Source organism: Petromyzon marinus, unplaced genomic scaffold, assembly GCF_048934315.1.
Source record: "Petromyzon marinus isolate PM22_M1 ecotype Great Lakes invasive population unplaced genomic scaffold, UKy_Petmar_22M1.pri1.0 PM_Scaffold_52, whole genome shotgun sequence".
In the NCBI taxonomy this organism is placed as follows: Eukaryota; Metazoa; Chordata; class Hyperoartia; order Petromyzontiformes; family Petromyzontidae; genus Petromyzon; species Petromyzon marinus.
Window position 1 is genome coordinate 212327 of NW_027423524.1, and position 24659 is coordinate 236985.

General features: G+C 54.3%; 1 protein-coding gene across 2 annotated transcripts in view; it reads left to right on the top strand.

Moving 5' to 3' along the window:
- LOC116936986 (hypoxia up-regulated protein 1-like) overlaps positions 1-24659 on the top strand; it is a 109195-nt gene that overhangs the window by 30218 nt on the left and 54318 nt on the right. Inside the window, exon 6 of one of the 2 annotated variants that reach the window (XM_076064552.1) lies at positions 16952-17086. In XM_076064552.1, coding sequence (XP_075920667.1) covers positions 16952-17086 — 135 coding nt within the window. Of the gene's footprint in view, positions 1-16951; positions 17087-19196; positions 19268-24659 lie in introns of those variants that run through there. The other variant, XM_076064553.1, reaches the window with a different exon arrangement.

Below are 24659 nucleotides of genomic sequence, written 5' to 3' on the forward strand. Positions count from 1 at the left end.
CTCCCTCACTCCAACTCTCTCACTCCCTCCCTCCCTCGCTCGCTCACTCCAACTCACTCTCTCTGTCGCTCCCTCGCTCGCTCCCTCACTCCAACTCACTCTCTCACTCTCCCACTCGCTCCCTCACTCACTTGCTCGCTCGCTCGCTCGCTCCCTCACTCACTCCAACTCACTCTCTCACTCTCCCACTCGCTCCCTCACTCACTCGCTTGCTCGCTCGCTCGCTCCCTCACTCACTCCAACTCACCCTCTCTCACTCCCTCGCTCGCTCCCACTCGCTCCCTCACTCGCTCCCTCACTCCAACTCTCTCACTCCCTCCCTCCCTCGCTCGCTCACTCCAACTCACTCTCTCAATCGCTCCCCTCGCTCGCTCTATCCCACTCGCTCCCTCACTCCAACTCACACTCTCTCACTCTATCCCACTCGCTCACTCACTCCCTCACTCCCTCACTCACTCACTCCCTCACTCCCTCACTCTATCCCTCACTCTCTCTCTCACTCTATCCCACTCGCTCACTCACTCACTCACTCTATCCCACTCACTCTCACTCTCTCCCTCACTCACTCACTCTCTCTATCCCACTCTCTCACTCACTCACTCACTCTCTCTCTCTCACTCCCACTCGCTCCCTCTCCCACTCGCTCCCCTCGCTCGCTCACTCTCACTCTCTCTCACTCGCTCCCGCTCATTCACTCGCTCGCTCCCTCACTCCAACTCACTCCCTCCCTCCCTCGCTCCCTCACTCCAACTCACTCACTCCCTCCCTCCCTCGCTCGCTCACTCCAACTCTCTCTATCACTCGCTCCCGCTCGTTCACTCGCTCGCTCCCTCACTCCAACTCACTCTCTCACTCTATCCCTCTCACTCCCTCACTCTCTCTTTCACTCGCTCTATCCCACTCGCGTCTCTCTCTCGCTTGCTCGCTCCAACTCACTCCCTCCAACTCACTCCCTCCAACTCGCTCGCTCCAACTCACTCACTCCAACTCGCTCTCTCACTCTCTCCCGCTCGTTCGCTCTCACGCTCACTCTCTCACTCTCTCTCACTCTCTCACTCCCTCACTCACTCGCTCCAACTCACTCTCTCTCACTCCCTCACTCTCTCTCTCTCTCACTCCCACTCGCTCCCTCACTCCCTCACTCCCTCACTCACTCGCTCCCTCACTCTCTCTCTCTCTCACTCGCTCCCTCACTCCAACTCACTCTCTCACTCCCTCACTCACTCGCTCTCTCTCTCTCACTCCCGCTCGCTCCCTCACTCCCACTCGCTCCCTCACTCCCTCACTCGCTCCCTCACTCGCTCCCTCACTCCCTCACTCACTCACTCGCTCGCTCTATCCCACTCGCGTCTCTCTCTCGCTCGCTTGCTCCCTCGCTCCCTCCAACTCACTCACTCCAACTCGCTCTCTCACTCGCTCCCTCCCTCGCTCGCTCCCTCGCTCACTCCAACTCCCTCGCTCTCTCACTCTCTCCCGCTCGTTCGCTCTCACGCTCACTCTCTCACTCTCTCTCACTCTCCCTCACTCTATCCCACTCGCTCACTCACTCCAACTCGCTCACTCCAACTCACTCACTCCAACTCGCTCACTCCAACTCACTCACTCCAACTCACTCACTCCAACTCGCTCTCTCGCTCTCTCCCGCTCGTTCGCTCTCACGCTCACTCTCTCACTCCAACTCTCTCACTCCCCTCGCTCGCTCACTCTCTCTCTCTCTCACTCGCTCCCTCACTCTATCTCACTCGCTCCCTCACTCCCTCACTCGCTCACTCACTCGCTCACTCGCTCGCTCGCTCACTCTCTCACTCACTCACTCTCTCACTCACTCACTCGCTCACTCGCTCACTCACTCACTCACTCGCTCGCTCGCTCTCTCTCTCGCTCCCTCCAACTCACTCACTCACTCGCTCTCTCACTCTCTCCCGCTCGTTCGCTCTCACGCTCACCCTCTCACTCACTCACTCTCACTCTCTCTCACTCCCTCCCTCGCTCGCTCCCTCACTCTCTCTATCCCTCTCTCTCACTCTCTCACTCTCTCTCTCCCTCTCTCTCACTCTATCCCACTCGCTCCCTCACTCCAACTCACTCCCTCACTCCAACTCACTCTCTCTCACTCTCTCCCTCGCTCGCTCCCTCACTCCAACTCACTCCCTCACTCTCTCACTCGCCCTGTCACTCTCTCACTCTCTCTTTCACTCGCTCTATCCCACTCGCGTCTCTCTCTCTCTCGCTCGCTCCCTCCAACTCACTCACTCCAACTCACTCACTCACTCGCTCTCTCCCTCGCTCGCTCCCTCGCTCACTCCAACTCACTCACTCCAACTCACTCACTCCAACTCACTCACTCCAACTCACTCACTCCAACTCACTCACTCCAACTCACTCACTCCAACTCACTCACTCCAACTCACTCACTCACTCGCTCTCTCCCTCGCTCGCTCCCTCGCTCACTCCAACTCACTCACTCCAACTCACTCACTCCAACTCACTCACTCCAACTCACTCACTCCAACTCACTCACTCCAACTCACTCACTCCAACTCGCTCTCTCACTCTCTCCCGCTCGTTCGCTCTCACGCTCACTCTCTCACTCCAACTCTCTCACTCCCCTCGCTCGCTCACTCTCTCTCTCTCTCACTCGCTCCCTCACTCTATCTCACTCGCTCACTCACTCGCTCGCTCACTCACTCACTCACTCGCTCACTCACTCACTCACTCGCTCACTCACTCACTCACTCGCTCGCTCTCCAACTCACTCTCTCTCCCTCGCTCGCTCCCTCACTCCAACTCTCTCACTCCCTCCCTCCCTCGCTCGCTCACTCCAACTCACTCTCTCTGTCGCTCCCCTCGCTCGCTCTATCCCACTCGCTCCCTCACTCACTCTCTCTCTCTCACTCTATCCCACTCGCTCCCTCACTCACTCTCTCTCTCACTCTCTCACTCTCTCTATCCCACTCACTCCCTCACTCACTCCCTCACTCTCTCTCTCTCACTCTATCCCACTCGCTCCCTCACTCGCTCCCTCTCCCACTCGCTCCCTCACTCCCTCACTCCCTCACTCACTCTCTCTCTCTCTCACTCACTCTCTCACTCCCACTCGCTCCCTCTCCCACTCGCTCCCTCACTCCCTCACTCCCTCACTCACTCTCTCTCTCACTCTCTCACTCTCTCTATCCCACTCGCTCCCTCACTCGCTCACTCACTCACTCTCTCACTCTCTCACTCTCTCTCACTCTCTCACTCTATCCCACTCGCTCTCTCTCCAACTCTCTCTCTCACTCTCTCGCTCACTCACTCACTCCCTCACTCACTTCTCTCTCCAACTCACTCTATCCCTCACTCGCTCTCACTCCCACTCGCTCCCTCACTCACTCACTCACTCTCTCTCTCACTCTCTCTCACTCTCTCGCTCACTCACTCTATCTCACTCGCTCCCTCACTCACTCTCTATCCCACTCGCTCTCTCACTCACTCTCTCACTCTCCCTCTCTCCAACTCACTCTCTCTCACTCTATCCCACTCTATCCCTCACTCGCTCCCTCTCCCACTCGCTCCCTCACTCCCTCACTCACTCTCTCTCTCTCTCACTCTCTCTCACTCCCTCCCTCGCTCGCTCCCTCACTCTCTCTATCCCTCTCTCTCACTCTCTCTCTCACTCTCTCACTCTCTCTCTCCCTCTCTCTCACTCTATCCCACTCGCTCCCTCACTCACTCACTCACTCTCTCTCTCACTCTCTCTCACTCTCTCCCACTCGCTCCCTCACTCGCTCCCTCACTCCAACTCACTCCCACTCGCTCCCTCTCCCACTCGCTCCCTCACTCCCTCACTCACTCACTCTATCCCACTCGCTCCCTCACTCACTCACTCTCTCACTCACTCTCTCTATCCCTCACTCTCTCTCACTCGCTCCCTCTCTCTCTCATTCACTCTATCCCACTCGCTCCCTCCCTCACTCGCTCTCTCACTCACTCCCACTCGCTCCCTCTCCCACTCGCTCCCTCACTCCCTCACTCACTCACTCACTTTATCCCACTCGCTCCCTCACTCCCTCTCTCTCCAACTCGCTCTATCCCTCACTCTCACTCTCTCACTCACTCTCACTCGCTCCCTCTCTCCAACTCACTCTCTCTCACTCCCTCACTCTCTCGCTCTCTCTCTCTCACTCCCACTCGCTCCCTCACTCCCTCACTCGCTCCCTCACTCGCTCCCTCTCTCCCCTCACTCACTCACTCGCTCGCTCTATCCCACTCGCGTCTCTCTCTCTCGCTCGCTCCCTCGAACTCACTCACTCCAACTCACTCACTCCAACTCAGTCTCTCACTCTCTCCCGCTCGTTCGCTCCCTCGCTCACTCTCTCACTCACTCACTCTATCACTCTCTCACTCTCACTCTCTCTCGCTCCCCTCGCTCGCTCACTCTCTCTATCCCTCTCTCTTACTCTATCCCACTCGTTCCCTCACTCCAAATCTCTCTCTCACTCGCTCCCTCCCTCGCTCGCTCGCTCACTCACTCCAACTCTCTCTCTCACTCGCTCCCTCCCTCCCTCGCTCGCTCGCTCACTCACTCCAACTCTCTCTATCACTCGCTCCCGCTCGTTCACTCGCTCGCTCTCTCTCTCCAACTCACTCTCTCTCTCTCGCTCGCTCGCTCTCTCCAACTCACTCTCTCACACTCACACTCTCTCTTTTTCTCTCGCTCCCTCTCCCACTCGCTCCCTCACTCCAACTCACTCTCTCACTCTCTCACTCGCTCCCTCACTCCAACTCACTCCAACTCACTCTCTCTCTCTCTCGCTCCCCTCGCTCGCTTCCTCACTCCCTCCCTCGCTCGCTCTCTCTCTCCAACTCACTATCTCACTCGCTCCCGCTCGTTCGCTCTCTCTCCCACTCGCTCCCTCACTCCAACTCTCTCACTCCCTCCCTCGCTCGCTCGCTCCCTCACTCCAACTCACTCTCTCTCCCTCGCTCGCTCCCTCACTCCAACTCTCTCTCTCTCGCTCCCTCCCTCGCTCGCTCACTCTCTCTCTCACTCTCTCACTCGCTCCCTCACTCCAACTCACTCTCTCACTCCCACTCGCTCCCTCGCTCGCTCCCTCACTCCAACTCTCTCACTCCCTCCCTCCCTCGCTCGCTCACTCCAACTCACTCTCTCTCTCGCTCCCCTCGCTCGCTCTATCCCACTCGCTCCCTCACTCCAACTCACTCTCTCTCACTCTATCCCACTCGCTCCCTCACTCACTCTCTCTCTCTCACTCCCTCACTTCCTCACTCACTCACTCTCTCCCTCACTCTCTCACTCTCTCTATCCCACTCGCTCCCTCACTCCCTCACTCACTCTCTCACTCTCTCTATCCCACTCGCTCCCTCACTCCCTCACTCACTCTCTCTCTCTCACTCCCACTCGCTCCCTCTCCCACTCGCTCCCTCACTCCCTCACTCACTCACTCACTCTCTCACTCTCTCACTCTCTCTCACTCTATCCCACTCGCTCCCTCACTCCCTCACTCACTCCCTCACTCACTCCCTCACTCTCACTCTCTCTATCTCTCACTCACACTCTCTCACTCACTCCCACTCGCTCCCTCACTCGCTCCCTCTCCCACTCGCTCCCTCACTCCCTCACTCCCTCACTCACTCACTCACTCTCTCACTCTCTCTATCCCACTCGCTCCCTCACTCCCTCACTCACTCACTCTCTCTCACTCTCTCACTCTCTCTATCCCACTCGCTCCCTCCCTCGCTCGCTCCCTCACTCCAACTCACTCTCTCACTCGCTCCCCTCGCTCCCTCGCTTGCTCACTCGCTCCCTCTCTCTCACTCTATCCCACTCGCTCCCTCGCTCGCTCCCTCACTCTCTCTCTCACTCTCCCACTCACTCTCTCGCTCCCTCACTCTCACTATCCCTCACTCTCACTCCCACTCGCTCCCTCTCCCACTCGCTCCCTCACTCCCTCACTCACTCTCACTCTCTCTATCCCTCACTCTCTCTCTCACTCTATCCCACTCGCTCACTCACTCACTCTCTCTCTCACTCACTCTCTCACTCTCTCTCACTCTATCCCACTCGCTCTCTCTCCAACTCTCTCTCTCACTCTCTCGCTCACTCACTCGCTCCCTCACTCTCACTCCCACTCGCTCCCTCTCCCACTCGCTCCCTCACTCCCTCACTCACTCACTCTCACTCCCTCACTCTCACTCTATCCCACTCGCTCCCTCACTCGCTCACTCACTCACTCTCTCACTCGCTCCCTCACTTACTCACTCACTCTCTCTCTCTCACTCCCACTCGCTCCCTCTCCCACTCGCTCCCTCACTCTATCCCTCACTCACTCTCACTATCCCTCACTCTATCCCACTCGCTCCCTCACTCTATCCCACTCGCTCCCTCACTCGCTTTCTCACTCGCTCTCACTCCCACTCGCTCCCTCTCCCACTCGCTCCCTCACTCACTCACTCTCTCTATCCCTCTCTCTCTCACTCTCTCACTCGCTCCCTCTCCCACTCGCTCCCTCACTCCCTCACTCACTCTCTCTCTCACTCACTCCCTCACTCACTCCCTCACTCTCTCTATCTCTCACTCACACTCTCTCACTCACTCCCACTCGCTCCCTCACTCGCTCCCTCACTCAGTCTCTCTATCCCTCACTCTCACTCTATCCCACTCGCTCCCTCACTCGCTCCCTCTCACTCCCACTCGCTCCCTTACTCCCTCACTCCCTCACTCACTCACTCTCTCACTCTCTCTATCCCACTCGCTCCCTCACTCCCTCACTCACTCACTCACTCTCTCTCTCTCACTCTCTCACTCTCTCTATCCCACTCGCTCCCTCCCTCGCTCGCTCCCTCACTCACTCACTCACTCTCTCTATCCCACTCGCTCCCTCCCTCGCTCGCTCCCTCACTCCAACTCACTCTCTCACTCGCTCCCCTCGCTCCCTCGCTTGCTCACTTGCTCACTCGCTCCCTCTCTCTCACTCTATCCCACTCGCTCCCTCGCTCGCTCCCTCACTCTCTCTCACTCTCTCACTCACTCTCTCGCTCCCTCACTCTCACTATCCCTCACTCTCACTCCCACTCGCTCCCTCTCCCACTCGCTCCCTCACTCCCTCTCCCACTCACTCCCTCACTCACTCTCTCTCTCACTCACTCCCTCACTCACTCCCTCACTCTCTCTATCTCTCACTCACACTCTCTCACTCACTCCCACTCGCTCCCTCACTCGCTCCCTCACTCAGTCTCTCTATCCCTCACTCTCACTCTATCCCACTCGCTCCCTCACTCGCTCCCTCTCCCACTCGCACCCTCACTCCCTCACTCCCTCACTCACTCTCTCTCTCTCACTCTCTCACTCTATCCCACTCGCTCCCTCGCTCGCTCCCTCACTCACTCACTCTCTCTATCCCACTCGCTCCCTCACTCACTCACTCTCTCACTCTCTCACTCTCTCTATCCCACTCGCTCCCTCACTCCCTCACTCACTCACTCTCTCACTCTCTCACTCTCTCTATCCCACTCGCTCCCTCCCTCGCTCGCTCCCTCACTCCAACTCACTCTCTCTCACTCACTCCCACTCGCTCCCTCGCTCGCTCCCTCACTCCAACTCTCTCACTCCCTCCCTCGCTCGCTCCCTCACTCCAACTCTCTCTCTCACTCGCTCCCTCTCCTCGCTCGCTCACTCCAACTCACTCTCTCTCTCTTGCTCCCCTCGCTCGCTCCCACTCGCTCCCACTCGCTCCCTCGCTCCAACTCTCTCACTCCCTCCCTCCCTCGCTCGCTCTCTCCAACTCACTCTCTCAATCGCTCCCCTCGCTCGCTCACTCTCTCTATCCCTCTCTCTCACTCTATCCCACTCGTTCCCTCACTCCAAATCTCTCTCTCACTCGCTCCCTCCCTCGCTCGCTCGCTCCCTCTCTCCAACTCACTCTCTCACACTCACACTCTCTCTTTTTCTCTCGCTCCCTCTCCCACTCGCTCCCTCACTCCCTCACTCACTCACTCCCTCCCTCGCTCGCTCGCTCGCTCTCTCTCTCTCCAACTCACTCTCTCTCCCTCGCTCGCTCGCTCACTCCAACTCTCTCTCTCTCTCACTCTCTCCCGCTCGTTCGCTCTCACGCTCACTCACTCACTCCAACTCTCTCTCGCTCCCCTCGCTCGCTCCCTCACTCTCTCTCCCTCGCTCACTCTCTCTCTCTCTCCAACTCACTCTCTCTCCCTCCCTCGCTCGCTCTCTCTCTCCAACTCACTCTCTCTCCCTCGCTCTCTCTCTCCAACTCACTCTCTCTCCCTCGCTCGCTCGCTCGCTTCCTCACTCCCTCCCTCGCTCGCTCTCTCTCTCCAACTCACTATCTCACTCGCTCCCGCTCGTTCGCTCTCTCTCCCACTCGCTCCCTCACTCCAACTCTCTCACTCCCTCCCTCGCTCGCTCGCTCCCTCACTCCAACTCACTCTCTCACTCTCTCACTCGCTCCCTCACTCCAACTCACTCTCTCACTCACTCACTCTCTCTCGCTCCCCTCGCTCGCTCCCACTCACTCCCTCCCTCGCTCGCTCTCTCTCTCTCCAACTCACTCTCTCTCCCTCGCTCGCTCCCTCACTCCAACTCTCTCTCTCACTCGCTCCCTCCCTCGCTCGCTCACTCACTCACTCTCTCACTCTCTCACTCGCTCCCTCACTCCAACTCACTCTCTCACTCCCACTCGCTCCCTCGCTCGCTCTCTCCAACTCTCTATCACTCGCTCCCGCTCGTTCACTCGCTCGCTCCCTCTCTCCAACTCACTCTCCCTCGCTCGCTCGCTCACTCCAACTCACTCTCTCTCTCTCACTCACTCCAACTCTCTCACTCCCTCCCTCCCTCACTCCCTCACTCCAACTCACTCTCTCACTCTATCCCACTCGCTCCCTCACTCTCTCTCACTCTCACTCGCTCCCTCTCCCACTCGCTCCCTCACTCCCTCACTCCCTCTCTCACTCTCTCTCTCACTCTATCCCACTCGCTCCCTCACTCACTCTCTCTCTCACTCACTCCCACTCGCTCCCTCTCCCACTCGCTCCCTCACTCCCTCACTCACTCACTCGCTCTCTATCCCTCACTCTCACTCTATCCCACTCGCTCCCCTCGCTCTCACTCGCTCCCTCGCTTGCTCACTCTCTCACTCTCTCGCTCACTCACTCACTCTCTCACTCGCTCCCTCACTCCAACTCTCTCTCTCTCACTATCCCACTCGCTCCCTCTCTCACTCGCTCCCTCACTCCCACTCACTCACTCTCTCACTCGCTCCCTCACTCCAACTCTCTCTCTCTCACTATCCCACTCGCTCCCTCTCTCACTCGCTCCCTCACTCCCACTCGCTCCCTCTCTCACTCGCTCCCTCACTCCCTCCCTCTCTCACTCACTCTCTCTCACTCTCTCTCACTCTCTCTCACTCTCTCTCTCACTCTATCCCACTCACTCACTCACTCCCTCACTCACTCACTCTCACTCTATCCCACTCGCTCCCTCACTCCCTCTCTCTCCAACTCGCTCTCTCTCACTCACTCTCCCCGCTTGTCTGTGTCTGTCTCTCTGTCTGTCTCTGTCAGAGACTGTAACTGTCTGTGTGTGTGTCACTGTGTGTGTGTGTGTGACTGTGTGTGTGTGTCACTGTGTGTGTGTGTGTGACTGTGTGTGTGTGTGTGTCACTGTGTGTGTGTGTGTGTCACTGTGTGTGTGTGTCACTGTGTGTGTGTGTGTAACTGTGTGTGTGTGTCACTGTGTGTGTGTGTGACTGTGTGTGTGTGTAACTGTGTGTGTGTGTCACTGTGTGTGTGTGTGTGTCACTGTGTGTGTGTGTGTGTCACTGTGTGTGTGTGTCACTGTGTGTGTGTGTGACTGTGTGTGTGTCACTGTGTGTGTGTGTGTCACTGTGTGTGTGTGTGTCACTGTGTGTGTGTGTCACTGTGTGTGTGTGTCACTGTGTGTGTGTGTGACTGTGTGTGTGTCACTGTGTGTGTGACTGTGTGTGTGTCACTGTGTGTGTGTGTAACTGTGTGTGTGTGTAACTGTGTGTGTGTGTAACTGTGTGTGTGTGTAACTGTGTGTGTGTGTGTAACTGTGTGTGTGTGTGTGTAACTGTGTGTGTGTGTGTGTAACTGTGTGTGTGTGTGTGTAACTGTGTGTGTGTGTAACTGTGTGTGTGTGTAACTGTGTGTGTGTGTAACTGTGTGTGTGTGTAACTGTGTGTGTGTGTAACTGTGTGTGTGTGTAACTGTGTGTGTGTGTGTGTAACTGTGTGTGTGTGTGTGTAACTGTGTGTGTGTGTGTAACTGTGTGTGTGTGTAACTGTGTGTGTGTGTAACTGTGTGTGTGTGACTGTGTGTGTATGTGACTGTGTGTGTGTGTCACTGTGTGTGTGTGTCACTGTGTGTGTGTGTCACTGTGTGTGTGTGTCACTGTGTGTGTGTGTCACTGTGTGTGTGTGTCACTGTGTGTCACTGTGTGTGTGTGTCACTGTGTGTGTGTCACTGTGTGTGACTGTGTGTGTGACTGTGTGTGTGACTGTGTGTGTGACTGTGTGTGTGACTGTGTGTAACTGTGTGTGTGACTGTGTGTAACTGTGTAACTGTGTGTGTGTGTAACTGTGTGTGTGTGTGTAAGTGTGTGTGTGTGTGTAACTGTGTGTGTGTGTGTGTAACTGTGTGTGTGTGTGTGTGTAACTGTGTGTGTGTGTGTGTAACTGTGTGTGTGTGTGTGTAACTGTGTGTGTGTGTGTGTAACTGTGTGTGTGTGTGTGTAACTGTGTGTGTGTGTCACTGTGTGTGTGTGTCACTGTGTGTGTGTGTGACTGTGTGTGTGTCACTGTGTGTGTGACTGTGTGTGTGTCACTGTGTGTGTGTGTAACTGTGTGTGTGTGTGTAACTGTGTGTGTGTGTAACTGTGTGTGTGTGTAACTGTGTGTGTGTGTAACTGTGTGTGTGTGTGTGTAACTGTGTGTGTGTGTGTGTAACTGTGTGTGTGTGTGTGTAACTGTGTGTGTGTGTAACTGTGTGTGTGTGTAACTGTGTGTGTGTGTAACTGTGTGTGTGTGTAACTGTGTGTGTGTGTAACTGTGTGTGTGTGTAACTGTGTGTGTGTGTGTGTAACTGTGTGTGTGTGTGTGTAACTGTGTGTGTGTGTGTAACTGTGTGTGTGTGTAACTGTGTGTGTGTGTAACTGTGTGTGTGTGACTGTGTGTGTGTGTGACTGTGTGTGTATGTGACTGTGTGTGTGTGTCACTGTGTGTGTGTGTCACTGTGTGTGTGTGTCACTGTGTGTGTGTGTCACTGTGTGTGTGTGTCACTGTGTGTGTGTGTCACTGTGTGTCACTGTGTGTGTGTGTCACTGTGTGTGTGTCACTGTGTGTGACTGTGTGTGTGACTGTGTGTGTGACTGTGTGTGTGACTGTGTGTGTGACTGTGTGTAACTGTGTGTGTGACTGTGTGTAACTGTGTAACTGTGTGTGTGTGTAACTGTGTGTGTGTGTGTAAGTGTGTGTGTGTGTGTAACTGTGTGTGTGTGTGTGTAACTGTGTGTGTGTGTGTGTGTAACTGTGTGTGTGTGTGTGTAACTGTGTGTGTGTGTGTGTAACTGTGTGTGTGTGTGTGTAACTGTGTGTGTGTGTGTGTAACTGTGTGTGTGTGTAACTGTGTGTGTGTGTGTAACTGTGTGTGTGTGTGTAACTGTGTGTGTGTAACTGTGTGTGACTGTGTGTGTAACTGTGTGTGTGTGTAACTGTGTGTGACTGTGTGTGTAACTGTGTGTGACTGTGTGTGTGTGTAACTGTGTGTGTGTGTGTAACTGTGTGTGTGTGTGTAACTGTGTGTGTGTGTGTAACTGTGTGTGTGTGTGTAACTGTGTGTGTGTGTGTAACTGTGTGTGTGTGTGTAACTGTGTGTGTGTGTGTAACTGTGTGTGTGTGTGTAACTGTGTGTGTGTGTGTAACTGTGTGTGTGTGTGTAACTGTGTGTGTGTAACTGTGTGTGTGTAACTGTGTGTGTGTGTGTGTAACTGTGTGTGTGTAACTGTGTGTGTGTGTGTGTGTAACTGTGTGTGTGTAACTGTGTGTGTGTGTAACTGTGTGTGTGTGTAACTGTGTGTGTGTGTGACTGTGTGTGTGTGTGTAACTGTGTGTGTGTGTGTAACTGTGTGTGTGTGTGACTGTGTGTAACTGTGTGTGTGTGTGTGTAACTGTGTGTAACTGTGTGTGTGTGTGTGTAACTGTGTGTAACTGTGTGTGTGTGTGTGACTGTGTGTGTGTGTAACTGTGTGTGTGTGACTGTGTAACTGTGTGTGTGTGTGTGTGTAACTGTGTGTGTGTGTGTGTAACTGTGTGTGTGTGTGTGTAACTGTGTGTGTGTGTGTGTAACTGTGTGTGTGTGTGTGTAACTGTGTGTGTGTGTCACTGTGTGTGTGTGTCACTGTGTGTGTGTGTGACTGTGTGTGTGTCACTGTGTGTGTGACTGTGTGTGTGTCACTGTGTGTGTGTGTAACTGTGTGTGTGTGTGTAACTGTGTGTGTGTGTAACTGTGTGTGTGTGTAACTGTGTGTGTGTGTAACTGTGTGTGTGTGTGACTGTGTGTGTGTCACTGTGTGTGTGACTGTGTGTGTGTCACTGTGTGTGTGTGTAACTGTGTGTGTGTGTGTAACTGTGTGTGTGTGTAACTGTGTGTGTGTGTAACTGTGTGTGTGTGTGTAACTGTGTGTGTGTGTGTGTAACTGTGTGTGTGTGTGTGTAACTGTGTGTGTGTGTGTGTAACTGTGTGTGTGTAACTGTGTGTGTGTGTAACTGTGTGTGTGTGTAACTGTGTGTGTGTGTAACTGTGTGTGTGTGTAACTGTGTGTGTGTGTAACTGTGTGTGTGTGTGTGTAACTGTGTGTGTGTGTGTGTAACTGTGTGTGTGTGTGTAACTGTGTGTGTGTGTAACTGTGTGTGTGTGACTGTGTGTGTATGTGACTGTGTGTGTATGTGACTGTGTGTGTGTGTCACTGTGTGTGTGTGTCACTGTGTGTGTGTGTCACTGTGTGTGTGTGTCACTGTGTGTGTGTGTCACTGTGTGTGTGTGTCACTGTGTGTCACTGTGTGTGTGTGTCACTGTGTGTGTGTCACTGTGTGTGACTGTGTGTGTGACTGTGTGTGTGACTGTGTGTGTGACTGTGTGTGTGACTCTGTGTAACTGTGTGTGTGTGTAACTGTGTGTGTGTGTGTAAGTGTGTGTGTGTGTGTAACTGTGTGTGTGTGTGTGTGAAGTGTGTGTGTGTGTGTAACTGTGTGTGTGTGTGTGTAACTGTGTGTGTGTGTGTGTAACTGTGTGTGTGTGTGTGTGTAACTGTGTGTGTGTGTGTGTAACTGTGTGTGTGTGTGTGTAACTGTGTGTGTGTGTGTGTAACTGTGTGTGTGTGTGTGTAACTGTGTGTGTGTGTAACTGTGTGTGTGTGTAACTGTGTGTGTGTGTGTAACTGTGTGTGTGTGTGTAACTGTGTGTGTGTAACTGTGTGTGACTGTGTGTGTAACTGTGTGTGTGTGTAACTGTGTGTGACTGTGTGTGTAACTGTGTGTGACTGTGTGTGTGTGTAACTGTGTGTGTGACTGTGTGTGTGTGTAACTGTGTGTGTGTGTGTAACTGTGTGTGTGTGTGTAACTGTGTGTGTGTGTGTAACTGTGTGTGTGTGTGTAACTGTGTGTGTGTGTGTAACTGTGTGTGTGTGTGTAACTGTGTGTGTGTGTGTAACTGTGTGTGTGTAACTGTGTGTGTGTAACTGTGTGTGTGTGTGTGTAACTGTGTGTGTGTAACTGTGTGTGTGTGTGTGTGTAACTGTGTGTGTGTAACTGTGTGTGTGTGTAACTGTGTGTGTGTGTAACTGTGTGTGTGTGTGACTGTGTGTGTGTGTGTAACTGTGTGTGTGTGTGACTGTGTGTAACTGTGTGTGTGTGTGTGTGTAACTGTGTGTAACTGTGTGTGTGTGTGTGTAACTGTGTGTAACTGTGTGTGTGTGTGTGACTGTGTGTGTGTGTAACTGTGTGTGTGTGACTGTGTGTGTGTGTAACTGTGTGTGACTGTGTGTAACTGTGTGTGTGTGACTGTGTGTAACTGTGTGTGTGTGACTGTGTGTAACTGTGTGTGTGTGTAACTGTGTGTAACTGTGTGTGTGTGTAACTGTGTGTAACTGTGTGTGTGTGTGTAACTGTGTGTGTGTGTAACTGTGTGTGTGTGTGTAACTGTGTGTGACTGTGTAACTGTGTGTGTGTGACTGTGTAACTGTGTGTGTGTGTGTAACTGTGTGTGTGTGTGTGTAACTGTGTGTGTGTAACTGTGTAACCGTGTGTGTGACTGTGTGACTGTGACTGTGTGTGTAACTGTGTGTGACTGTGTGTGTGTAACTGTGTGTGTAACTGTGTGTGACTGTGTGTGTGTGACTGTGTGTGTGTGTAACTGTGTGTGTGTGACTGTGTGTGTGTGTGTAACTGTGTGTGTGTGTGTAACTGTGTGTGTGTGTGTGTAACTGTGTGTGTGTGTGTAACTGCGTGTGTGTGTGTAACTGTGTGTGTGTGTGTAACTGTGTGTGTGTGTGTAACTGTGTGTGTGTGTGTAACTGTGTGTGTGTCTGTGTGTGTGTAACTGTGTGTGTGACTGTGTGTGTGTAACTGTGTGTGTGACTGTGTGTGTGTAACTGTGTGTGTGTAACTGTGTGTGTGACTGTGTAAGTGTGTGTAACTGTGTGTGTGTGTGTAACTGTGTGTAACTGTGTGTAACTGTGTGTGTAACTGTGTGTAACTGTGTGTAACTGTGTGTGTGTGTGTAACTGTGTGTGTGTGTGTAACTGTGTGTGTGTGTAACTGTGTGTGTGTGTGACTGTGTGTAACTGTGTGTGTGTGTGTGACTGTGTGTAACTGTGTGTGTGTGACTGTGTGTGTGTGTGACTGTGTGTGTGTGTAACTGTGTGTGTGTGTGTAACTGTGTGTGTGTGTAACTGTGTGTGTGTGTGTAACTGTGTGTGTGTGTGTAACTGTGTGTGTGTGTGTAACTGTGTGTGTGTGTAACTGTGTGTGTGTGTGTAACTGTGTGTGTGTGACTGTAACTGTGTGTGTGTGACTGTAACTGTGTGTGTAACTGTGTGTGTGTGTGTGTGACTGTAACTGTGTGTGTAACTGTGTGTGTGTGTGTAACTGTGTGTGTGTGTGTAACTGTGTGTGTGTGTGTAACTGTGTGTAACTGTGTGTGACTGTGTGTGACTGTGTGTGTGTGTGTGACTGTGTGTAACTGTGTGTGACTGTGTGTGTGTGTGACTGTGTGTGTGTGTGTAACTGTGTGTGTGTGTGACTGTGTGTGTGTGTAACTGTGTGTGTGTGTGACTGTGTGTGTGTGTAACTGTGTGTGTGACTGTGTGTGTGTGTGTAACTGTGTGTGTGACTGTGTGTGTGTGTGTAACTGTGTGTGTGTGTGTAACTGTGTGTGTGTGTGTAACTGTGTGTATGTGTGTAACTGTGTGTGTGTGTGTAACTGTGTGTGTGTGTGTAACTGTGTGTATGTGTGTAACTGTGTGTGTGTGTGTCACTGTGTGTGTGTGTGTGTCACTGTGTGTGTGTGTGTCACTGTGTGTGTGTGTGTAACTGTGTGTGTGTGTGTCACTGTGTGTGTGTGTGTCACTGTGTGTGTAACTGTGTGTGTGTCTAACTGTGTGTGTGTGACTGTGTGTAACTGTGTGTCACTGTGTGTAACTGTGTGTGTGTGTGTAACTGTGTGTGTGTGTGTCACTGTGTGTGTAACTGTGTGTGTGTCTAACTGTGTGTGTGTGACTGTGTGTAACTGTGTGTCACTGTGTGTAACTGTGTGTGTGTGTAACTGTGTGTGTGTGTGTAACTGTGTGTGTGTGTGTAACTGTGTGTGTGTGTGTCACTGTGTGTGTGTGTGTGACTGTGTGTGTGTGTGACTGTGTGTGTGTGTGTAACTGTGTGTGTGTGTGTAACTGTGTGTGTGTGTGTGTAACTGTGTGTGTGTGTGTGTAACTGTGTGTGTGTGTAACTGTGTGTGTGTGTAACTGTGTGTGTGTGACTGTGTGTGTGTGTAACTGTGTGTGTGTGTGACTGTGTGTGTGTGTGTAACTGTGTGTGTGTGTGTAACTGTGTGTGTGTAACTGTGTGTGTGTAACTGTGTGTGTGTGTAACTGTGTGTGTGTGTAACTGTGTGTGTGTGTAACTGTGTGTGTGTGTGTAACTGTGTGTGTGTGACTGTGTGTGACTGTGTGTGACTGTGTGTGACTGTGTAACTGTGTGTGTGTGTAACTGTGTGTGTGTAACTGTGTAACCGTGTGTGTGACTGTGTGACTGTGTGTGTGTGTGTGTGACTGTGTGTAACTGTGTGTGACTGTGTGTGTGTGTGTAACTGTGTGTGTGTGTGTGTGTAACTGTGTGTGTGTGTGTAACTGTGTGTGTGTGTGTAACTGTGTGTGTGTGTGTGTGTAACTGTGTGTGTGTGTGTGTAACTGTGTGTGTGTGTAACTGTGTGTGTGTGTGTAACTGTGTGTGTGTGTGTAACTGTGTGTGTGTGTAACTGTGTGTGTGTGTGTAACTGTGTGTGACTGTGTGTGTGACTGTGTGTGTGACTGTGTGTGTAACTGTGTGTGTGTAACTGTGTGTGTGTGACTGTGTGTGTGTAACTGTGTGTGACTGTGTGTGACTGTGTGTGTGTAACTGTGTGTGTGTGTGTAACTGTGTGTGACTGTGTGTAACTGTGTGTGACTGTGTGTAACTGTGTGTGTGTCACTGTGTGTAACTGTGTGTGTGTCACTGTGTGTGTGACTGTGTGTGACTGTGTAACTGTGTGTGACTGTGTGTGACTGTGTGTGACTGTGTGTGTGTAACTGTGTGTGTGTGTGACTGTGTGTGACTGTGTGTGTAACTGTGTGTAACCGTGTGTGTGTGTGTGTGCGTGGACGTAGGTGGAGAACGTCGTTCCGGACCACGACCTCCGCGTGAAGGTGACGCGCTCTGAGTTTGAGTCTCTCTGCTCCGACCTGTTTGAGCGAGTGGCTCAGCCTGTCCAGGATGCACTCCACAATGCACAGATGACCATGGTGAGTGTAGGGGTGAGTGTAGGGGTGAGTGGTGAGTGTAGGGGTGAGTGGTGAGTGGCTCAGCCTGTCCAGGATGCACTCCACAATGCACAGATGACCATGGTGAGTGGTGAGTGTAGGGGTGAGTGGTGAGTGTAGGGGTGAGTGTAGGGGTGAGTGGTGAGTGTGGAGTGGTGAGTGGCTCAGCCTGTCCAGGATGCACTCCACAATGCACAGATGACCATGGTGAGTGTAGGGGTGAGTGGTGAGTGTAGGGGTGAGTGGTGAGTGTAGGGGTGAGTGTAGGGGTGAGTGGTGAGTGTAGGGGTGAGTGGTGAGTGTAGGGGTGAGTGGTGAGTGTAGGGGTGAGTGGTGAGTGTAGGGGTGAGTGTAGGGGTGAGTGTAGGGGTGAGTGGTGAGTGTGGAGTGGTGAGTGGCTCAGCCTGTCCAGGATGCACTCCACAATGCACAGATGACCATGGTGAGTGTAGGGGTGAGTGGTGAGTGTAGGGGTGAGTGGTGAGTGTAGGGGTGAGTGGTGAGTGTAGGGGTGAGTGGTGAGTGTAGGGGTGAGTGTAGGGGTGAGTGGTGAGTGTAGGGGTGAGTGGTGAGTGTAGGGGTGAGTGGTGAGTGTAGGGGTGAGTGTAGGGGTGAGGGGTGAGTGTAGGGGTGAGTGTAGGGGTGAGTGGTGAGTGTAGGGGTGAGTGGTGAGTGTAGGGGTGAGTGTAGGGGTGAGTGGTGAGTGTAGGGGTGAGTGGTGAGTGGCTCAGCCTGTCCAGGATGCACTCCACAATGCACAAATGACCATGGTGAGTGGTGAGTGTAGTGGTGAGTGTAGGGGTGAGTGGTGAGTGGAGTGGTGAGTGGCTCAGCCTGTCCAGGATGCACTCCACAATGCACAGATGACCATGGTGAGTGGTGAGTGTAGTGGTGAGTGGTGAGTGTAGTGGTGAGTGTAGGGGTGAGTGTAGGGGTGAGTGTAGGGGTGAGTGGTGAGTGTAGGGGTGAGTGTAGGGGTGAGTGGTGAGTGTAGGGGTGAGTGGTGAGTGTAGGGCTGAGTGGTGAGTGTAGGGGTGAGTGGTGAGTGTAGGGGTGAGTGGTGAGTGGAGTGGTGAGTGTAGGGGTGAGTGTAGGGGTGAGTGTAGGGGTGAGTGGTGAGTGGAGTGGTGAGTGGCTCAGCCTGTCCAGGATGCACTCCACAATGCACAGATGACCATGGTGAGTGTAGGGGTGAGTGGTGAGTGTAGTGGTGAGTGTAGGGGTGAGTGTAGGGGTGAGTGGTGAGTGTAGGGGTGAGTGTAGGGGTGAGTGTAGGGGTGAGTGGTGAGGGGTGAGTGGAGTGGTGAGTGGAGTGGTGAGTGGCTCAGCCTGTCCAGGATGCACTCCACAATGCACAGATGACCATGGTGAGTGGTGAGTGTAGGGGTGAGTGTAGGGGTGAGTGGTGAGTGTAGGGGTGAGTGGTGAGTGTAGGGGTGAGTGGTGAGTGTAGGGGTGAGTGGTGAGTGTAGGGGTGAGTGTAGGGGTGAGTGTAGGGGTGAGTGTAGGGGTGAGTGGTGAGTGGTGTGGTGAGTGGTGAGTGTAGGGGTGAGTGGTGAGTGTGGAGTGGTGAGTGGCTCAGCCTGTCCAGGATGCACTCCACAATGCACAAATGACCATGGTGAGTGGTGAGTGTAGGGGTGAGTGTAGGGGTGAGTGTAGGGGTGAGTGGTGAGTGTAGGGGTGAGTGGTGAGTGGCTCAGCCTGTCCAGGATGCACTCCACAATGCACAGATGACCATGGTGAGTGGTGAGTGTAGGGGTGAGTGTAGGGGTGAGTGTAGGGGTGAGTGTAGGGGTGAGTGTAGGGGTGAGTGTAGGGGTGAGTGTAGGGGTGAGTGGTGAGTGTAGGGGTGAGTGGTGTGGTGAGTGGTGAGTGGAGTGGTGAGTGGTGAATGGTGAGTGTAGGGGTGAGTGGTGAGTGTAGGGGTGAGTGGTGAGTGTAGGGGTGAGTGGTGAGTGTAGGGGTGAGTGGTGAGTGTAGGGGTGAGTGGTGAGTGTAGGGGTGAGTGGTGAGTGTAGGGGTGAGTGGTGAGTGTAGGGGTGAGTGGTGAGTGTAGGGGTGAGTGTAGGGGTGAGTGGTGAGGGGTGAGTGGAGTGGTGAGTGGAGTGGTGAGTGGCTCAGCCTGTCCAGGATGCACTCCACAATGCACAGATGACCATGGTGAGTGGTGAGTGTAGGGGTGAGTGGTGAGTGGTGAGTGTAGGGGTGAGTGGTGAGGGGTGAGTGTAGGGGTGAGTGGTGAGTGTAGGGGTGAGTGGTGAGTGTAGAGGTGAGGGGTGAGTGTAGGGGTGAGTGTAGGGGTGAGTGTAGGGGTGAGTGGTGAGTGTAGGGGTGAGTGGTGAGTGTAGGGGTGAGGGGTGAGTGTAGGGGTGAGTGGTGAGTGTAGGGGTGAGTGGTGAGTGTAGGGGTGAGTGGTGAGTGTAGGGGTGAGTGTAGGGGTGAGTGGTGAGTGTAGGGGTGAGTGGTGAGTGTAAGGGTGAGTGTAGGGGTGAGTGGTGGGGTGAGTGTAGGGGTGAGTGTAGGGGTGAGTGGTGAGTGTAGGGGTGAGTGGTGAGTGTAGGGGTGAGTGGTGAGTGTGGAGTGGTGAGTGGCTCAGCCTGTCCAGGATGCACTCCACGCTGCACAGATGACCATGGTGAGTGGTGAGTGTAGGGGTGAGTGGTGAGGGGTGAGTGTAGGGGTGAGTGGTGAGTGTAGGGGTGAGTGGTGAGTGTAGGGGTGAGTGGTGAGTGTAGGGGTGAGTGTAGGGGTGAGTGGTGAGTGTAGGGGTGAGTGTAGGGGTGAGTGGTGAGTGGTGAGTGTAGGGGTGAGTGGTGAGGGGTGAGTGTAGGGGTGAGTGGTGAGTGTAGGGGTGAGTGGTGAGTGTAGGGGTGAGTGGTGAGTGTAGGGGTGAGTGTAGGGGTGAGTGGTGAGTGTAGGGGTGAGTGTAGGGGTGAGTGGTGAGTGTAGGGGTGAGTGGTGAGTGTAGGGGTGAGTGTAGAGGTGAGTGGTGAGTGTAGGGGTGAGTGGTGAGTGGAGTGGTGAGTGTGGAGTAGTGAGTGGTGAGTGTAGGGGTGAGTGGTGAGGGGTGAGTGTAAGGGTGAGTGTAGGGGTGAGTGGTGAGTGTAGGGGTGAGTGGTGAGTGTAGGGGTGAGTGTAGGGGTGAGTGGTGAGTGGAGTGGTGAGTGGTGAGTGTAGGGGTGAGTGGTGTGGTGAGTGTGGAGTGGTGAGTGTAGGGGTGAGTGGTGAGTGTAGGGCTGAGTGGTGAGTGTAGGGGTGAGTGGTGAGTGTAGGGGTGAGTGTAGGGGTGAGTGTAGGGGTGAGTGGTGAGTGTAGGGGTGAGTGGTGAGTGTAGGGGTGAGTGGTGAGTGTAGGGGTGAGTGGTGAGTGGAGGGGTGAGTGGTGAATGGTGAGTGTAGGGGTGAGTGGTGAGTGTAGGGGTGAGTGGTGCGTGTAGGGGTGAGTGGTGAGTGTAGGGGTGAGTGGTGAGTGTAGGGGTGAGTGGTGAGTGTAGGGGTGAGTGGTGAGTGTAGGGGTGAGTGGTGAGTGTAGGGGTGAGTGGTGAGTGTAGGGGTGAGTGGTGAGTGTAGGGGTGAGTGGTGAGTGTAGGGGTGAGTGGTGAGTGGTGGGGTGAGTGGAGTGGTGAGTGGTGGGGTGAGTGGAGTGGTGAGTGTAGGGGAGAGTGGTGAGTGTAGGGGTGAGTGGTGAGTGTAGGGGTGAGTGGTGAGTGTAGGGGTGAGTGGTGAGTGTAGGGGTGAGTGGTGAGTGTAGTGGTGAGTGTAGGGGTGAGTGGTGAGTGTAGGGGTGAGTGGTGAGTGTAGGGGTGAGTGGTGAGTGTAGTGGTGAGTGGTGAGTGTAGTGGTGAGTGGTGAGTGGTGGGGTGAGTGGAGTGGTGAGTGGAGTGGTGAGTGTAGGGGTGAGTGGAGAGTGTAGGGGTGAGTGGTGAGTGTAGGGGTGAGTGGTGAGTGGTGAGTGTAGGTGTGAGTGGTGGGGTGAGTGGTGAGTGTAGGGGTGAGTGGTGAGTGTAGGGGTGAGTGGTGGGGTGAGTGATGAGGGGTGAGTGTAGGGGTGAGTGGTGAGTGTAGGGGTGAGTGTAGGGGTGAGTGTAGGGGTGAGTGTAGGGGTGAGTGTAGGGGTGAGTGTAGGGGTGAGTGTAGGGGTGAGTGGAGTGGTGAGTGTAGGGGTGAGTGGAGTGGTGAGTGGAGGGGTGAGTGGTGAGTGTAGGGGTGAGTGGTGAGTGTAGGGGTGAGTGGTGAGTGTAGGGGTGAGTGTAGGGGTGAATGGTGAGTGTAGGGGTGAGTGGTGAGTGTAGGGGTGAGTGGTGAGTGGAGGGGTGAGTGGTGAGTGGAGGGGTGAGTGGTGAATGGTGATTGTAGGGGTGAGTGTAGGGGTGAGTGGTGAGTGTAGGGGTGAGTGTAGGGGTGAGTGGTGAGTGTAGGGGTGAGTGTAGGGGTGAGTGGTGAGTGTAGGGGTGAGTGTAGGGGTGAGTGGTGAGTGTAGGGGTGAGTGTAGGGGTGAGTGGTGAGTGTAGGGGGGAGTGGTGAGTGTAGGGGTGAGTGGTGAGTGGAGGGGTGAGTGGTGAATGGTGAGTGTAGTGGTGAGTGGTGAGTGTAGGGGTGAGTGGTGAGTGTAGGGGTGAGTGGTGAGTGTAGGGGTGAGTGGTGAGTGTAGGGGTGAGTGGTGGGGTGGAGTGGTGAGTGTTGGGGTGAGTGGTGAGTGTAGGGGTGAGTGGTGAGTGTAGGGGTGAGTGGTGGGGTGAGTGGTGAGTGTAGGGGTGAGTGGTGAGTGGTGAGTGTAGGGGTGAGTGGTGAGTGTAGGGGTGAGTGGTGAGTGTAGGGGTGAGTGTAGGGGTGTGTGGTGAGTCTAGGGGTGAGTGGTGAGTGGAGGGGTGAGTGGTGAGTGTAGGGGTGAGTGTAGGGGTGAGTGGTGAGTGTAGGGGTGAGTGGTGAGTGTAGGGGTGAGTGTAGGGGTGAGGGGTGAGTGGTGAGTGTAGGGGTGAGTGGTGAGTGGTGAGTGTAGGGGTGAGTGGTGAGTGTAGGGGTGAGTGGTGAGTGTAGGGGTGAGTGGTGAGTGTAGGGGTGAGTGGTGAGTGTAGGGGTGAGTGGTGAGTGTAGGGGTGAGTGGTGAGTTTAGGGGTGAGTGGTGAGTGTAGTGGTGAGTGGTGAGTGTAGGGGTGAGTGGTGAGTGTAGGGGTGAGTGTAGGGGTGAGTGGTGAGCGGAGTGGTGAGTGGTGTGGTGAGTGTAGGGGTGAGTGGTGAGTGTAGGGGTGAGTGTAGGGGTGAGTGTAGGGGTGAGTGTAGGGGTGAGTGGTGAGTGTAGGGGTGAGTGGTGAGGGGTGAGTGGTGAGTGTAGGGGTGAGTGTAGGGGTGAGTGTAGGGGTGAGTGGTGAGTGTAGGGGTGAGTGGTGAGTGTAGGGGTGAGTGGTGAGTGTAGGGGTGAGTGTAGGGGTGAGTGTAGGGGTGAGTGGTGAGTGTAGGGGTGAGTGGTGAGTGTAGGGGTGAGTGGTGAGTGTAGGGGTGAGTGGTGAGTGTAGGGGTGAGTGGTGAGTGTAGGGGTGAGTGTAGGGGTGAGTGTAGGGGTGAGTGTAGGGGTGAGTGGTGAGTGTAGGGGTGAGTGGTGAGTGTAGGGGTGAGGGGTGAGTGTAGGGGTGAGTGGTGAGTGTAGTGGTGAGTGGTGAGTGTAGTGGTGAGTGGTGAGTGTAGGGGTGAGTGTAGGGGTGAGTGGTGAGTGTAGGGGTGAGTGGTGAGTGTGAGTGGTGAGTGTAGGGGTGAGTGTAGGGGTGAGTGGTGAGTGTAGGGGTGAGTGGTGAGTGGTGAGTGTAGGGGTGAGTGGTGAGTGGTGAGTGTAGGGGTGAGTGTGGAGTGTAGGGGTGAGTGTAGGGGTGAGTGGTGAGTGTAGGGGTGATTGGTGAGTGTAGGGGTGAGTGTAGGGGTGAGTGTAGGGGTGAGTGGTGAGTGTAGGGGTGAGTGGTGTGGTGAGTGTAGGGGTGAGTGGAGTGGTGAGTGTAGGGGTGAGTGGAGTGGTGAGTGTAGGGGTGAGTGTGAGTGGTGAGTGTAGGGGTGAGTGTAGGGGTGAGTGGTGAGTGTAGGGGTGAGTGGTGAGTGGTGAGTGTAGGGGTGAGTGGTGAGTGGTGAGTGTAGGGGTGAGTGGTGAGTGTAGGGGTGAGTGTAGGGGTGAGTGGTGAGTGTAGGGGTGAGTGGTGAGTGTAGGGGTGAGGGGTGAGTGTAGGGGTGAGTGGTGAGTGTAGGGGTGAGTGGTGAGTGTAGGGGTGAGTGGTGAGTGTAGGGGTGAGTGGTGAGTGGTGAGGGGTGAGTGGTGAGTGGTGTGTAGGGGTGAGTGGTGTGTAGGGGTGAGTGGTGAGTGTAGTGGTGAGTGTAGGGGTGAGTGGTGAGTGTAGGGGTGAGTGTAGGGGTGAGTGGTGAGTGTAGGGGTGAGTGTAGGGGTGAGTGTAGTGGTGAGTGGTGAGTGTAGGGGTGAGTGTAGGGGTGAGTGGTGAGTGTAGGGGTGAGTGTAGGGGTGAGTGGTGAGGGGTGAGTGGTGAGTGTAGTGGTGAGTGGTGAGTGGAGGGGTGAGTGGTGAGTGTAGGGGTGAGTGTAGGGGTGAGTGGTGAGTGGAGGGGTGAGTGGTGAGGGGTGAGTGGAGAGTGTAGGGGTGAGTGTAGGGGTGAGTGTAGGGGTGAGTGGAGGGGTGAGTGGAGGGGTGAGGGGTGAGTGGTGAGTGTAGGGGTGAGTGGTGAGTGTAGGGGTGAGTGGTGAGTGTAGGGGTGAGTGGTGAGTGTAGGGGTGAGTGTAGGGGTGAGTGGTGAGTGTAGGGGTGAGTGGTGAGTGGTGAATGGAGGGGTGAGTGGAGTGGTGAGTGTAGGGGTGAGTGGTGAGGGGTGAGTGGTGAGTGTAGGGGTGAGTGGTGAGTGGTGAGGGGTGAGTGGTGAGTGGTGAGGGGTGAGGGGTGAGTGGGTGGTCATACACTCACTCATACTCACTCATACACTCACTCATACACTCACACTCACTCATACACTCACTCACTCACGCACTTACTCATCTAGTGAGTGAGTGGGTGAGTGTGTGTGTAACTGCACTTGCCCCTACAGCCCTGCTAGAGGCTACCTGGGGGAGCTTTGTCTGTGTGTATGTGTGTGTGTCTGTGTCACTGTGTGTCTGTGTATGTCAGTGTGTGTGTGTCTGTGTGTGTGTCACTGTGTGTGTGTTTCACTGTGTGTGTGTCACTGTGTGTGTCTGTGTGTCACTGTGTGTGTCTGTGTGTCACTGTGTGTGTCACTGTGTGTGTGTCACTGTGTGTGTCACTGTGTGTGTGTGTGACTGTGTGTGTCACTGTGTGTGTGTGTCACTGTGTGTGTGTGTCACTGTGTGTGTGTCACTGTGTGTGTCACTGTGTGTGTCACTGTGTGTGTGTCACTGTGTGTGTGTGTGTGTCACTGTGTGTCACTGTGTATGTGTGCCACTGTGTGTCTGTGTGAGTGTGTCACTCTGTGTCCGTGTGTCACTGTGTGTGTCACTGTGTGTGTGTCACTGTGTGTGTGTCACTGTGTGTGTGTGTGTCACTGTGTGTGTCA